We start from the raw sequence: 16,080 nt of genomic DNA on the forward strand, positions 1-16,080 counted from the left end.
TTTTTTTTTTTTTTGAAAGGACCCAAATGGTTGGTGAGATGGCGGTGTCACCGTGCCACAGGTGCTATAACACAGGGTAAACCCTCCTCCAAATACTCAGTTTTTTATTCACTCCCCACCTAACATGTGTTCGGTATCTAGCGCATCCCAAGTCCTAACTCCTCTTTTGACCTTGCCCCAAGCCATCTCCGTCATCCTTAAAAATGTTATTGGATGTTTGGAAATATAATTTAAATTATATTTTTTTAAAATTTATTTTTTATTTAAAATAATTTTATTTTATATTTTTATATCATTTTGATATGCTATATTATTATTAAAAATAATCTTTTAAAAATATATATTTTTTTATTTTAATATATTTCTTAAACAAAAAATACACTTTGAATCGTCATCTCTACTATTATACCAAACACACCCAAAACTCATTTCTTTTTCGTTTATATCTTCTTTTTATATTCAACATTTCTTATTCTGCACAGTCTAAAAAAAAATATGGGATTGATTTTTTTTAAAAAGTATTTTTTATTTAAAAAATGTATTGAAATAATATATATTTTTTATATTTTAAAATTTATTTTTAATATTATCGTATCAAAATAACTGAAAACATAAAAAGATAATTAATTTAAAATAAAAAGATAAATTATTTATTTTTGATATTGTCCTATCAAAACAAATTAAAAATATAAAAAAATTAATTTAAAATAAAAATAAAAAAATTAAAATTTTTAAAAGTATTATACAAACGCAATATCAGAATATACACCAAACGCGGCGTCCCAACTTTTCTTTTGACCTTGCCCGAAACCACCTCTATCATCCCAAAAGTCTAAAACTCACTCCTGTTCAGATTCCGATATTCTTTTCATATCCAAAGAAAATTGGTTTTGGTTTCATAATTATTTTCTTGATATTAAAAATTGGGAATTCTTTTTCCATAAAAAAAATAAAAATAAAAATACAATTACACGTGTGTGTGTGTGTTTTCACATTCTGTTTATTATGTTGGGCTGTACAACCGTTTGTTTTTTTGTTTATGAGATTTCTACCCAACCACCACTGAAGCACAATATAAATCACAAGAAAAAATAAGGCCAATCCAACCACATCAACTAAAAGAAACTTCAAACTGCTGTTCTCTCTGCTTCGGTCTCTTTCTCGTAACTGGTAAGTTAAATTCTCTAATTTTTGCCGCTTAATTTTTCCTTTTGCATTTGCAATGTTTTAGTTTTTCACTCATTTCTTTTTTTGTAATCAAATACAGAGTAGATAGATTTGGCGAAGTTTTTGATTTGCAAACCAGTAAAAAATGGAGGCAAGTCTTGCACAAAGAATGCAAATTTCGACAACATGGGTTGATTCATACAAGTTTCCAAGAAAATCAACTGGTTCCCTGCGGTTTTCGGGGAGATTTAAGGAACAAAAGAGACTCCAAGTGTTTGTTTCTGCTCATTATCGGCCTGTAAGGGATGAAAATCGACATAGATGGGCTTCTTTTGAGGTTTCTTGTTCTTGTAACAGTTCTCAAGGTACACTATCTAAGTCCTTGTCATTGCATCTTTTAAATTTGTGAAATTAGTCTTGGTTGGAGATTTTTAGACGATGGGCTACTGTTAGATGCTTATTTTTTATTTATTTTTTTGGATTTATAACATCTGGGTTTTGGTTTTGGTTTTACTTTTAGTTTGGTAAGAACCTATTTGAAGGTGCAGTTGGAGCTGTTTTTTTTTTTTTTTTTGGCGTCTTTCCTGTAGTGTTATTGGGTGATTTGTAATATATGTTATTTTTTTTAGCTGGTAAGTGAAAATGGTTTTGAAAATCTTTAGACTTTGCATGGGTAATCTATTGAATTTTTTTTAAGTCTGTACTTCCAATTTATAATATATTGATGGTGTAACCGTGCTTAAATTGAGAATACATCTTGCTTACATAATGTAAAAGAATCACGAGGTTATTGTTTCAGCATAAGTTTTGACTTCCTTTCCATTTTCCTTTTGGATTTTCAAAGATTCTTTTAACTTTTGTAGTTTCAACGTTGGAATCTGAAAGTCTCCAGGATTTGTTTGGCGAGGAAGCTTTGATTTTGAAGGTATGAAATGCTTCTGTCCTCACCAGTTTGAATGAGATATCTAATAACATGTTGCATTTTATTTTGCTCTGCAATCTTTGCATCCACTTTGCCTTAAAAACTGTGAACTTTGCCTTAATTTTTCCTTTCCTCTCCCTTTAACTATCTAAAACTTCACACTGTTTTCTGCTCATCAAATTTCTTTGGATGTGTATCTTACTAGACGTGAACAAAATTTGCAGAATAAGTCACAAGAGATTGAGCCATATTTAAATGGACGCTGTATATATCTTGTTGGTCAGTTTCTTTGTCTAGTCTTATGTATTCTGTTAGAAATTGATTTGATTACTCTGATAGTAAACTAAATGATTGTGAAACATGTAGGGATGATGGGCTCTGGAAAAACTACAGTGGGAAAGATTCTCTCGCGATCAATTCGTTATTCATTCTGTGACTGGTTAGTACATGTGATTGTCTTTCATTTGGGGTTCTAGGAAAGATTTTAGTATGCCTCTCCAATCTTAAAAAGAATTGAGGGAGAGGAAAGAAAAGGTATGCTTCATAATGCAACAAAAACTTCTATACCATTTGAAGTACATCCTCAACTGACAGCAATACAACATGGTCGTTGAGTGGGGGCACTCATAGATGATGAACCAAATTATTAAATATGGCCCGTGGCAATGTTACCCCGATCTTGTGGGATCTGATTTTGCAATGGTATAGAAGTTCTTGTTGAAATGTTGAGCACTGGATGTGCTATTATGTTGTCTATATCTGTCTGTTAAATGCAGGTTATCCACATAACCAAAAATCTTTTTTTATGTTAAATAATAATTGTATTGTTCTACATTTTCATGGATTTTCCAGTGACAAACTGGTGGAGCAGGATGTTGGTGTGCCTTCTGTAGCTGAAATATTTGAAATATACGGAGAGGATTTCTTCAGAGATAAAGAGGTGTTTTAAGTAGTTTGCATTTTGAATCTCTCCATTGCAAAACTTACTCATGCACATTTAATCAGATTATATTTAGTTACTAGCATTGCAAAATATGTCATTCTGAAAAGAGAACTGATGATAAGTTGAAGCAGTGACTGCTAATTCAGTTGTTGTGCTCTTTGGTTTATCCATTGGGTTTTATCTATTTGCTAATCTAAATATGTAGCCACACTAAAAACACTTGACCACAGTCATATGCTCTTATATTTATCTTTTTTGGTTGCGGCTTCAAACTTTAAAGATTGTAATCGTACCTTTCAGACTGAGGCATTAGAAAAGCTATCAACAGAACACCGGTTTGTTGTTTCCACTGGTGGCGGTGCTGTGATACGGGATGAAAACTGGTATGATATGGACATAACAATTGAAACTTAAATTCTTTACCTTCTGATTATTTGGTGAGTTCTTTATGTATGTTGGTTTTGAAAGTGTTTGATTTTCTATTTTGTTTATCAGGATATACATGAGGAAGGGGATTAGTGTCTGGTTAGATGTGCCTTTGGAAGAATTGGCACAGAGGATCGCGGCTGTAGGTACCAAGTCTCGCCCCCTTTTGGATAATGAACCAGGAGATGCATACAACAATGTAGGTTATTTGTCATCTAAACATTTTTCTTGTTAACATGTCATATCTTATGCTTTGTCTTGAAACTTATTCTCACTACAGGCATTCAGACGCCTTTCTACTCTGTTTGAGAAGAGACATAAAGCTTATGAAAATGCCAAGGCGACGGTTTCTCTGGAAAGTACGTGTGCTTGAAACCACAACTTGCAGCTACCATGTGTTTTCTTATTGCTTTGTAGTTCTTGGGATCTGCTAGTCTTTGTAATTGCTAAGATTTCACATGTTAGTTAAGTGAATATACTGAAGATAAGTGTTTACACTGTGCAGATATTGCAGCCAAACTAGGATATAAAGATGTATCCAGTATCACACCTGCTATGATTGCGATTGAGGTCTTTTACTGTCTCTTTCATGTTTTTTCATGCATTCTTTATTTCTGCAAAACTAGGACATCAGTTTTTTTCCGTCATTTTTAAAATTTCACTGACAACAGTTCTGCGTTGGTGAGCTGTGATTTTTTTTTTCTTTTTTGTTACATGCCTCATAATTAGCATGCTGTCTGGTGGATTGACTAGTTGAACTGAAATTTTGCAGGCACTTGAACAAATTGGAAATGTCCTATAGGACATCAGTGGCATGGCTGCAATGGGATTCTATTTTAACAAGCTCTGATTATGGTGCTTAGTTGGATGGCATTCCATGCCATGTTTCTATTTTCTAGTAGCAGAACATGGCTTGTGTGATGCATTATGTGGAAGGTTTCCATTTATTACCAGCAGGATTTGGGATGCGAATGATGTGTAAGATCTATGTTGTAATGTTGACTTGTACATATGGCGAGGTGCCACTTCGCCGGATGCCATGTGATCAAAATAAAGGTTAGAGATTAATGTCTTGCTGTTGATTCTTTCCTGGATTCCTGCCCAGCCAATGTATGCAAGGATTTTCTATGAATATGATTCTTCTATGAATATAATTCTTTGTTGGACATTTCATTTGGATGCCCTAGATCTAGGCTAATCTTCTCATTTTTACACTGCTGAAGGGTTTAGTTCGTATTGTTACTGTTTCTGAGTACTATGGACACATGGAGTGGTAGATACAAGGGAGTCAGAAAGTAATTGATAATGCAGCTATGATCTTTGCATGCAACCCCAGCAGCTGTTATAATATGCTCGTCACTGTAAGCTTTGGTATGGCCAACTGGTCGGTACATTGCAGCTGACTTGAAAGGAGCCGTGATGGGAGTTGGCTCTGAAGATGTAATTTATTAGCGATGGTGGATTTGTTTGTTTCATTCGATTGGATTTTTCTGCTAAAAAGGAACATTACCAGTTATTGTGCATGTATAAACACAAACCTCTCTGAAAGGATGATGCTGATCAAGCTCGTGTAGTTCTCAGCAAAAAGTGAACAACACTTGGATGAATGTAATGAGTAGCAGGATACGCATAATTCTGCAAGAGATATAGCACTTCATCAGCACTTGTGTTCCAAAACAAAAAAAAAATGAGAACCTTACTGATGTTGTACAGATATTGTTTTCAAGGAGCGTGGCGTGATGGTAAAAGGTTTGAAATCTGCACAGTAGATCTCGAGTTCGAGTTAGGACATATATCTTTTATAAGAGCTTGGGATAGCCGGGATTTTATTTACTTACCTAACCTAAGTTTACAAAATGCGTTTTTTGGAGGCAAGATTTCCCCGAATTCAAAAATAAAAAAAGTTGTACAGATATTGTTTCAACACACCAGGGAATGACTATCTTATTGCTGCTCTTTAAAAGTGCATGTTAAATGCGTTTCTTGTAAGTAATAGCTTACTCGATCAGTACGGATTAGGGTCTTGGCACTTGCAAGAAGAGAGCACTTCCAAAGAAACTTGCATGCAGAATAAGCTAGCGACAAGCTTGGCCTCCAATTCCAAATTGCTGCCCCCAGTTTGCGCTGGTAGTCGATATTGACGAAAACAGTAATATCTTCGTAGAGTGTGTTTGACAGTGTGATAGCGGTTGCTTTTCAAATAACTTTTCGTACTGAAATACATGTCAATGATGTTTTTTTTATTTTTTAAAAGTCATTTTTAACATCAGCACATCAAAACGATCCAAAAAATACAAACTATACTCAATTTTAGTAAAAAAAATAAATCAAAATTTAGCGAAACGCAAGTTAAAACACACAGCCAAACACTCTCTTAGTCGATGTCTTAAGGAAGATGATCCTTCTTTCAAAAACCAGCCAGAAACTCGCCTTTTCCATGAAAGAAAATACCATATCTGGCAGTTTTGCTATTGCATATTTGAAAGTGTGATTGTTGTTATTTTTTAAAGTACTTTTTACTTAGAAAAACATATCAATAATATTTTTTTTTTAAAAAATTATTTTTAAAATTAAAACATCAAAATAATTTAAAAATATAAAAATTATTAATTTAAAATAAAATAAAATTCAAATTTCACCACGTCCCACCATCATTCATCCTCATGAGCTGATGGTAGGTACTCGAAAAGCACAAGCTTCAAGGAAAACCCTTCAGATATGCTAAAGCTTTTGAATCAATTTCTTGTGCTGACAGAACTCGTTTGCCAAAAGCTACACTATTTCTATTTCATCAAAGAAGCAAGACAGGAACCCCATCAGATCTACAGCCTCCATACCCATTACTGTCCATGACAATCCTCGAAGTTAACCCGGACATCCATTCAATCTTTTCATATGGCTAGCTGTCCAAATCTCAGGTAAAAAGTTTTAAGCCTGATAGCAAATACTCTTTGAGATGATTTTATACAAGGCTTCATAAACTAATAGGTTTAAATTCTGTAATTTTCTCCAGGCTTCTAACCTCAGGGATCAGTAGTCTGAGTATGATTATTAAACAAGCATAGTTTGTGTGCTCGATGCGCTGCACTTCAATATGAAATAAGAAGAAAAAATCTCAAAAAAATGAACGCTTGGAACAGAAACAAGAAAATCACAGGAACAATGGAAAAGGACAGAAGAATATTACAGATCATTATTCGCTGTTCTTAAAAACAGTCCAGAAGAGCCATTGAGATATCGCGCTCACCCCATGAATAGTGGCCATTCTGAGAACCTGTCATATGTGCTCCAAAGTCTTGATGGGATAGTGGATTTGACAAGTATTAGCACAATGGTACGACAAGTATTAGCACAATGGTACGATATAGTAACCATAACTTCACTTGATGATTTCCATGAAAAATGAAGATAGAGGTACTTCTCCCCACTATGTGTCATACCTGGTCGGATCCTCAATCCCGTCAAAATTTAGGAACATATATCACTACTTTTTTGTGCCATTTTTATGGGGTGAGCACCAATTCAATATGGCTGTTATTAACATGGATCATACAACCACTCAAGAGCAAGGTAATAACTACTATAACCTTCAATTACCATCTCCACGTATCGCACCTCCACGCTCTCTAGATGTCTCATACTGCTTCAATCTTTGTTGTCTTCCATAATTATAAATCCATCTTCTCCACATGGTGTGCACTCACAATTTCATCCTCAAGCTCGCAGTCCCATCAAGCCTTTTGTCTTTTCCTTTTCTTTTTCTGGCAGCATCTTCAAGCAAAATCTTCCATAGATCTTGTCTGAAATAAAAAGTTCCTCAGTTATTTTTCCTCTTTAAAGAGGGAGATTCCCTGTCAAGACACAGTTTGAAAATTCTATGAAAATCAAGTTTCTTGAAAATTTAATTTTTTTTTAATTAATTTTTTTTATATATTTTAAATTTTTTTAAAATAAATAAATATCATTTTAATATAATTTTTTTTAATACATTTCAACATAAAAAATAACGGTACACGCACACTCCCAATCAGATACTAATTATTTTTCTGCAAGCGTAGCTGATTCTCCCTATTCCCAATCAGGATGGCAATTTCCCATCTGATATTTGTACTTAACAGTTCCTATTACTCTCGTTTTTCTTCCAATCTTGCTCAAGGCATCTCCGAATTGCAATATCTAGTGAATTTTAAATATCAAGACAAACATGGAACAAAATTAGCTTAAACTTGCAGAACTAATGACTGTTACAATAACAAGAATTGAAGTTCAAATTAGCAAAAATTCAAATTTAGAACTGTTAGCTAAAAAAATATGTTAATAACAAATTCTGGAAATCGTGTCACAAACTAAAATCAAGATTGAAAAGTAAAAACAAGTACGTATAATCAGATAACTAGGATTAATGCAACGTAATGTGAATGCTTGTACATATAACTGCATTTCTAAACATGTTGCATGTGAAATAAAGCAGTTCAGAGCAACAGCAAGAGAAGAACATAATGGATTGTTAAAATAAGCAAAAGGTAGGAAACTAGAAATGATAGCAACAGGCCACAAACATGAAAAAGAAATATATTTTAGCTTCATTCTACTCTCAATGAAAAAATTCATAATGGAATTGAAGAAATGAACATGTAATATAATTTGTAATGCAATGGAAGAAATGGACATGTATTATAACAATAACTTTTTGCATGACTTGTTTGGTAAGGCTTAAATGCATTCTAAGGGGACTCTTTATATATTCAAGAAGATGCTAAAATTGTAGAGCAAAAACGGGAAGACAATAAGCTAAAAGATTAAGGTTTTCATATATCTTTAAAGCAAGTTCGGACGACTAATTTTCAAATGGTGTCTTTCCTCTAGTCTTCTTTGCCACAAAACTCAAGTGACAAAAGAGCCAAATATCAGTTCCTTGTCCATGTAAATATAAAAAATTGGTAAGAATGGATTTGGCCTAATGCATACATCCTTGATCCTCTCCTGAAGTGCTTCCTCCAATCCATGAAAGAAACATCTCCTAGCTGATTTTAGAATAGTGAATCTCCTAAGCAATTTTTCATGTCGTGATCCCCTGTTCTTCTTATGCTTTCCCATTGCCAGTGACCAAAAAGTTGTTACTCAAGTTGAACAAAGTGGAATAAGGTAAGAGAGCCACTAGAGCAAGTGTTTTGATAAGATGTTTCAATAAATTGTCATACATATCATTATGACATGAAAGCTGCATTATAATTTGCGCTCTACCATCATATTAGGTGAATTGATTGCCATTCATCGAGAAACATGAAATATTTACAATTAAGGACATAGTTTAAGCATGTTTGCACTGATTGTCTGTATAGATCGTAAATTAACTAACCATTTCTCCATTTATCTCCTTCTCAACACAAATTTGATAGTTTGCAGAAGCCAAAATAATTTGTGCCCTACCCTTTGGGTTAAATGACTGCCATACATAGAGAAACATAACAATTGAGGACATAGTTAAAGTATGTTTGCCCTGATTGTTTGTATAGGTTGTAAATTAACTAACCATTTCCCAACACCTCTCCCTCTCAAAACTAATTTCATAATTTGCAGAAGCAAAAATAACTGTAAAATTTAGCTGAAATGTACATGTATTTATTTCAAGTGCATGGAAGCTTACTTTACAGACCCGACAAATCAAGCATCACATCAAGTTAACAAATTAAAATATGTTCATGAGAACATTTGAATTGCAAAGAGCACACACAAAAGACCAAATGAACAGCTAAAAACAACAACAACAACAACAAACATACTTGCCGCGCTGCGATAGATCCTCACATCGAAACAGCCAAGCAATGAACAATAGACGACCCAATGGGAACCTTATGAACAACATCACACCACTCAACCCTCCCCCGCAACTCCCCCTCTCCATTCTCCTCCACCTCAATTTCCGCACACCAAACCTCCATTTCCTTCACATTCCCTTTTCTTTCCCAAACCACCACCAACTTCCCACCTACATTCGCCATTGTGGCACCACACAAAAACCTCGGCAACTCCTTTTCAACCCCCCTCAGCTCCTTCCAAGCCCCATTCCTCACATCAAAACCCCTAATATTTCCCACATAATCATAACAATACAAGATCCCATTAACCACACATGCTCTACCTCTCCACCCTAAATCCAATTCACTCTCCACACTCTCCCATTTCTTCGTTTTCGGCTCATAAACAACCCCATTCCTATCCGCCATCACATAAATTCTCTTATTTACTACAGCACTTCCGTGCATCCATTTTTCGCGTAACAAATCATCCTTTCCACTATCAACGGAATCCCACCTCTCCGTTTTCGGATCAAAAACCTCCGCCCAATTCCTCGATTTCGCCCACGTGTCCACCACGCAACCGCCAATCACATAAATTCTTCCATCCACAACCCCAGCAGCAGCAAACTCACGCGAAATTCTCATGCTAGGGACAGCCTCCCACGTGTGGGACCGGCAGTCCAGTGCCCACACGTGGGGGGACGGGATGTCATTGATCGAGCCACCGATGACATAAATCTTGGGTCCCACAGCGGCGAAAGCGGAGCCTACGAGAGCGGAAGGTGCGGGAGTGAGTGGAATTAAGGAATTCTTTGTATGGTCTGGATAGAGCGTGAACCACTGCAGGGAAGTTGTGGTGGGGATGCGAAGGGAAAGGTAGAGAAAGTGTTGAGAGGTATTGAGGAGAGAGCGAGTTGTGTAGAGTAGAGGGGAGGAAAGGATGGAACGGAAAGGTTTGGAGACGAGGGTAAGACGGGGGTAATAGGACCTTGGGATGCGGGCTAAGATGTTTAAGGCGATGTCGTTTGGGAGGGAGGGTATCAGGATTTGTGGTGGTGTTGGTGGTGGTTCGGTGGTGGTGGTGGTCGTTGACATGGCGCTGGGTTTGGCTTGGGAGTTGTGCGCGCGTGCTGTAGTTGAGACCTAGGAGTTAAAATGGAGCATTGGTAGTTAAGATTACATCAGAGTGACATATTAGTATTATATAATATTATAAAGAAACGGGCATTGAGCTTGGATTGGGAAACAATTTCACTGTTAATTGCTATATTGCAATTGTTTTGTTTCTTTATTCTTTAAAATTTATTAAAAAAATGAACATTAATTTTTTAATTCCGTACTCTCATGTTATGTTGATATGATTATAAATTTTATAATTTATTTGAATTTTGTTATCTAAATTGTATTTGAAGTGTTTTAAAATATTCTAATATAAAATTATAACCAAAACTAAATAGTGTGAGAAAATTATATGGATTAATAGATTTTTTACTATGAATTATAATAGTAATTTCAATTTAATTTCTCATCTTATAGTTAGCAAAAAAAAAATTATTTGGCTTTTCTTTTATTCTCATTCATTGTTTCTTCTTTTTATTTTTCTTTTTTCTTTTAACTTTTTACAACTTAGATCATAAAGAAACTGAAAGTGAATCGGACAATAAAAAACTGCAAAGAAAGGATAAAAATAGTGCTTTCTATGTTCAATCTTTCTCTTTCTTCCTAACCAAATCGATAGAAAAAATAAAAGAAAACAAGGCATCAAATTAACAGAGAAGAGGACATAGTCATGACAGAGAGAAAAAGACAACAAAGAGAGTGGAATTTTATGCTATGATTAATGGTGAGAAAATTGTGTGGTTTGCTTTTGCCTGTTCTTAAGAGTTTGATGTGATAAATTATTCTTTCATTAACAAAATAGATGTATTTAATGAGAACATTCTTGATCTCACTATCAAACCCATAATTTTTTAATGAAAAGTAATGGATTTTATGGGTTCTAACATCAACGATGGGATTTTTTCAAAGATCTAACATGTCTTTATTGTTTTTTTTTTTTTAATAATATTAGAAGGATTAAAGATGGGTAATAGAAAATTTGGACAACAAATTAATGAGCAAAACAAGAGAACTTTGAGCATGTTGAATTAACATTTTATTGGAGGACAATAAGTATATCCTTGCATTGTTAATAAGAGAAGCTTACAAGAGTAATTTTTTTTTATTCTTAATCAGAGTTTTTTAAAGTTGCAAAAGTGCAAGCATGTATTTAACATTTGGTATCAACATAACAAAGTTTAGCTTAAATTCTGCATCTATTTATTGAAATTCAGCAGTGTTTGACAGAGGCATTTGTTGTTTTTTTTTTTCTTAATAATACATTAGAAGTTTACAAGAAATTATTAGTTAGATATCCTGAGACCATTGAACACATTTGCATTAGTATTTTAGTCCTAAAAAAACCATTACCTTTGTTTGGCTCACGAAAATTATGCAAATCCTAGGCGCTAGATCCAAGCTATTTAAGTCTAACAACCATTTCAAACCTAAGCGTCATGGGTCCAGCAATCAAGTCAGACCCAAGCTACACAAGTCTAGCATCTTGGGTCTGACAAGCATGCTAAACTCATGTTATGTGGACTTGGAAAAAATTGCAATGGACAAGCTTTGATTTTTATTTGGATTTCACTCTCGTTGTCTTAGTTGTGTATTAACTCCTCTACATCGTAAAACCTTTATATCTATGTTACTACTTATGTTTTTTTTTTAATTTCTCTTTATATTATTAGCTGTTAAAGTTTATGTTATCTTACATATTGAGCATAAACATGAACTAAGTTTAGCATAGTGACATAAAACAAAATGTCGTTGTGGAGCGAAGGCGACAACAACAACAATAATTATGGTTATAACAGTAGTAATAATAATTATTATGATAGTAATAAGAAAAAAAATAATGATAATATTAGTTAAAGTAACGGTGATAATAATTATAACAATAATATAAACAACAACAATGATAATAATAATAATGACAGTGATCACAATAATAATACTAATAACAATTATGACATTACTTATTGCTGATAGTAGTAATGGTGGTAGCTGTAATAATAATGACAATATTAGTAATGATAATAATAACGATAATAATAGTAATTGTTATAGTAATAATGGTTATAATTCATCATTTAATGTTATATTCATCCTTAAATACTAGATTAATTGAAAATTCAATTTCATAATTGGTTTCATTTTGTCTTTTATGAGATTATCGTGATCTAAAAAAACATCTTGGTATTGAGTTAATGTTTGATTTTACAATCATCTACTTTTGATATCATGTGATTCAAGAAAATGTAGATTAAAAAAACAAATTATAATCACAGTGGAGTCTACAATACAATTCATAGGTTCGACGTCTTGGCCTGGCTTACTTGATTCACGCAGGGCAACTAGCTCAAAATGGATTTTGACTCTCACTTTTGAAAAGAAATTTTTAGTTTGTTATTTGCCTCAACACTGCTTTGTTTTTACCATGATCTAGAAACTCTTTTCCTGGCATTTATTAGCTCATTATGGATAAATCATTACCTTACTTTTGTGATATTTTGCAAGATTAATGTTGAATTGCAAAGAACAATTGGTATTGACATAACATAGTTTAGCTTAAATTTTGCATCTATTTATTAAAATTCAACAGTGTTTAACAGAGGTATTTGTTGTTTTTTTCTTAACAATTCATCATAAGTTCACAAGAAATTATTAGTTATATGTCCTAAGACCATTAAACACATTTGCACGAGTATTTTGATCTTCGTCAAAACCATTACTTTGCTTGGCTCACAAAAATTATGCAAATTCTAGGTGTCATACCCAAGGTATTTGGGTCTGACAACCATTCCAAATCCAATAGCCTTGGGTCTGGCAACCATGCTAAGTTTAAGTGCTCATGCCAGACCTAAGTACCATGGGTTTGGTAACTACACTAGACCCAAGATGACGACCCAATATGCCTAAGTCCATTATCTTGGGTCTAGCAAGCATGTTAGACCCATGTTATATGGAATTGGTAAAAATTGTGTCACAAAGCCCAAAACCATATTTATCTTATACAAGAATACATAATTTCTTATTTACAAATGACTTAAGAGTCCATAATTTTCTAATAAATATGCCTTGAAAATAATTAGATTGGTGAATTTAGAGGAATAAAGATTGAATGAAATGAAAAGTCTAAAAGAGATATAAGATGCATTCAAGGATACTAGTAATTTTTTAGAGATATTTGCTCAAATAAGTTGCATATCCAACACATAGAGCAACTTAAAATGAACGTTGATGAGATAATCTATAAACTTAAAATGATCTTTCCTCTTTTTTTTGTCAACTCAATGGAGCATCAACCTATAAATGAATGTATCCATTCAAGAGGTTATAGATTATATGCATCCTAAATAATCATCTATATTTAAAAAAAAAAACATTTGGTTATTGAATCTTTATTTACTTCCAAGTAGAGACATTTAACTTTAAGAAAATGGTTAAAAATAAGATGCATGTTGAGGCTTTGATATGTGAATCTTATATTATTGAAGAGATTTCAACATATATCTTACATTATTCTAAGTCTCATTTAAGAACAAGAATCAACCGCATCCCAAGATATGATAGTGATGGTGAAGTGTCTTCGAGTAAGAATTTATCAATATTTTTCCATCTTGGATGGTGATTGTCAAATAATGCAACAACAAGAAGATATTTGTCAAACATTGAATTCAGATAAGCTGAAATTTTACTAGGAGTTTCTAGACATATTTTTATACATTAGGTTAAAATTTTAATTCAATTGAAGTTTAAAAGGTCTTATAATATAAGACAATAGATGCAATATAGATTTTGTTATTTGTTTTCTTTTGACTTGTAGACTTTCTATTTGGAGATACTTTTTTTTTTTTCTTATAATGCAAGGACATTAAACAACTTATTTTTTGGAGTTTCATAGTTCTACAAGAATTTTTAGTGGGCAACAACATAATTTTTAAGGGTGGCAAGGATTCATTTAATATTCCAAAATCTTTTTTCTTATTATAAAGATTATTTATCTATCCTAACTATACAAAGAAAGGATACAAACCCCATGAAAATTTTTGTAATAGTTGTTACTCTTTAGATTCCTTATAGAATATGGAAACTCTTAAAATATTTTGTAATTAAATATCATTGACCCTTTTTTTTTTTATGTAACTAGGATGAATAAGAAATTCTTATATAAAAAAATTAAAAACCACCAACCCATTTTTTTCTTTCTTGTGTAGTTAGAATAGATAAGAATCCTTATAAGAAAAGAACTTTAGAATATTAAAGAAATCATTGTCACACTTGGAAACCATGTTATTGCTTATTAAAGATCTTTTACAACTAGAAAACTCCTAAAAACAAGTTATTGAATATTCTTGTATTACAAGAAAAAGAATTCTTTCCAAATAAAAAGTTGAAAAAAAAAAAAAATATATATATATATTATTGCTTCTACTAACCTGTATCACAAGACATTCATGAACTTCAATTGATCTAAAATTTTAACCCAATGTATAATTTTCAATCCAACCATTGGATCGAGCTGAAAGTTAAACCTAATGTACAACAATATATCTGAAAACTCCTAGTATAATTTTAGCCCAACTTAATGGTTGAATTGAGAGTTGTGTTTGATAATATAAAACTAGACAATATGCACAATTATACTAGAATCCAAATTTCCTTGTTTAACCTTTACTTTGATTATATCATAAAGAGAGATATATGTTATAACAAATATTTCATTAATGGATATGTCTTTCATATTGAAGAGTATGGTGGGGGTGAAAATACTTATATTAGTAGGGTTTCTGTTAAAGAATCAACTTCGAATGAGTTTGATGTTAATTATTATTGTAAATTAGAAGATGTGATTGAGTTGCAATATCATAAGGCATACAATACAATCTTTTTATTTAAATGATATTGATATGATACCAATAGAGGAATTATAGTAGATTCTTACCACCATGGTTTGGTTAAAATTAATAAAAAAAGATAGACTTGGCAACATAAATAATGTTTTTGTTTTTACCAAACAGTACCAACAAGTGTATTATACATATATTCATTCCTTTACAAATGATAGTAATAGAGTCGATTGGTTTTTCGTTATGAAAACTAAACTTAGAAGTCGTTTCAAAGTTGTTAAAGATGGTAATGATAAAGTAACAATGAGAGACGATGTATTTCAATTAGATGAGTTAATTGATCCATATCGAATTACTCTATTTATTGAGTTAGGAGAAAATTCAAATTTCATGTTACTGGGCATATTTATATTGATGTTGATATGATATATTAAGTACCAATAGACATAATAAAGTTAATGAGATTAACCAGCTTTAATTAAATGAAGAATATGTTAATAGACATGACGATGATGAAGATGAAGACGAGGAGGATTCTGAAGAAAAAGATTTTGAACTGATTTTATATGTAAAACATCATTGTATAGTAAAATTAACATTATGTAATTAAGATATTTGTTGTTCCTTTATAATGCATCATATATTTTTTTATTAAGTATTTATTATTGTGGTTGTGATTTTAATAAGTTATGTTGTTATTGTATAATTAGGTTGGATAAGGGATTATAACAAGTAGATGAAAAACAATTTATAGAAAACTATAATGAGATTTTCAATGGACTATATAATACTTGCAATTGATGTAAAATTAAAGTCCTAGAATGCATGCTAATAATAAAAATAACTATGTTTAAATTAAAAAAAAAAGTG

At 32.5% G+C, this 16,080-nt stretch overlaps 2 protein-coding genes across 4 annotated transcripts; one reads left to right on the top strand and one right to left on the bottom strand.

Annotated features, from left to right (window-relative positions):
• Window positions 1-846: 846 nt before the first annotated feature.
• LOC118043603 (shikimate kinase, chloroplastic) lies at window positions 847-5,180 on the top strand. Its single transcript, XM_035051623.2, has 12 exons — window positions 847-1,170; window positions 1,268-1,532; window positions 2,031-2,092; window positions 2,314-2,368; window positions 2,456-2,528; window positions 2,942-3,029; window positions 3,333-3,415; window positions 3,528-3,657; window positions 3,739-3,817; window positions 3,964-4,028; window positions 4,231-4,514; window positions 4,682-5,180. The coding sequence occupies exons 2-11, from the start codon at window positions 1,313-1,315 to the stop codon at window positions 4,258-4,260; spliced, it is 885 nt and encodes a 294-aa protein (XP_034907514.1). The 5' UTR covers window positions 847-1,170; window positions 1,268-1,312; the 3' UTR covers window positions 4,261-4,514; window positions 4,682-5,180.
• Window positions 5,181-6,573: 1,393 nt separating this feature from the next.
• On the bottom strand, window positions 6,574-10,440 carry LOC118043604 (F-box/kelch-repeat protein SKIP6). Of its 3 annotated transcripts, XR_012170368.1 has the most exons (3): window positions 9,242-10,440; window positions 7,529-7,634; window positions 6,574-7,310 (listed from the first exon to the last, which is right to left on the bottom strand). XR_012170368.1 is itself a non-coding variant. In XM_035051626.2 (2 exons), the coding sequence occupies exon 1, from the start codon at window positions 10,352-10,354 to the stop codon at window positions 9,263-9,265; it is 1,092 nt and encodes a 363-aa protein (XP_034907517.1). In that variant the 5' UTR covers window positions 10,355-10,440; the 3' UTR covers window positions 6,574-7,258; window positions 9,242-9,262. The 3 variants fall into 3 exon arrangements, 2 of the variants coding, with proteins under 2 accessions (XP_034907517.1, XP_034907515.1); XM_035051626.2 differs by lacking the exon at window positions 7,529-7,634 and having other exon boundaries at window positions 6,574-7,258; XM_035051624.2 differs by lacking the exon at window positions 7,529-7,634 and having other exon boundaries at window positions 6,574-7,309; window positions 9,242-10,439.
• Window positions 10,441-16,080: the final 5,640 nt, after the last annotated feature.

The sequence above is a fragment of the Populus alba genome, chromosome 7 (assembly GCF_005239225.2).
Source record: "Populus alba chromosome 7, ASM523922v2, whole genome shotgun sequence".
Classification (NCBI taxonomy): Eukaryota; Viridiplantae; Streptophyta; class Magnoliopsida; order Malpighiales; family Salicaceae; genus Populus; species Populus alba.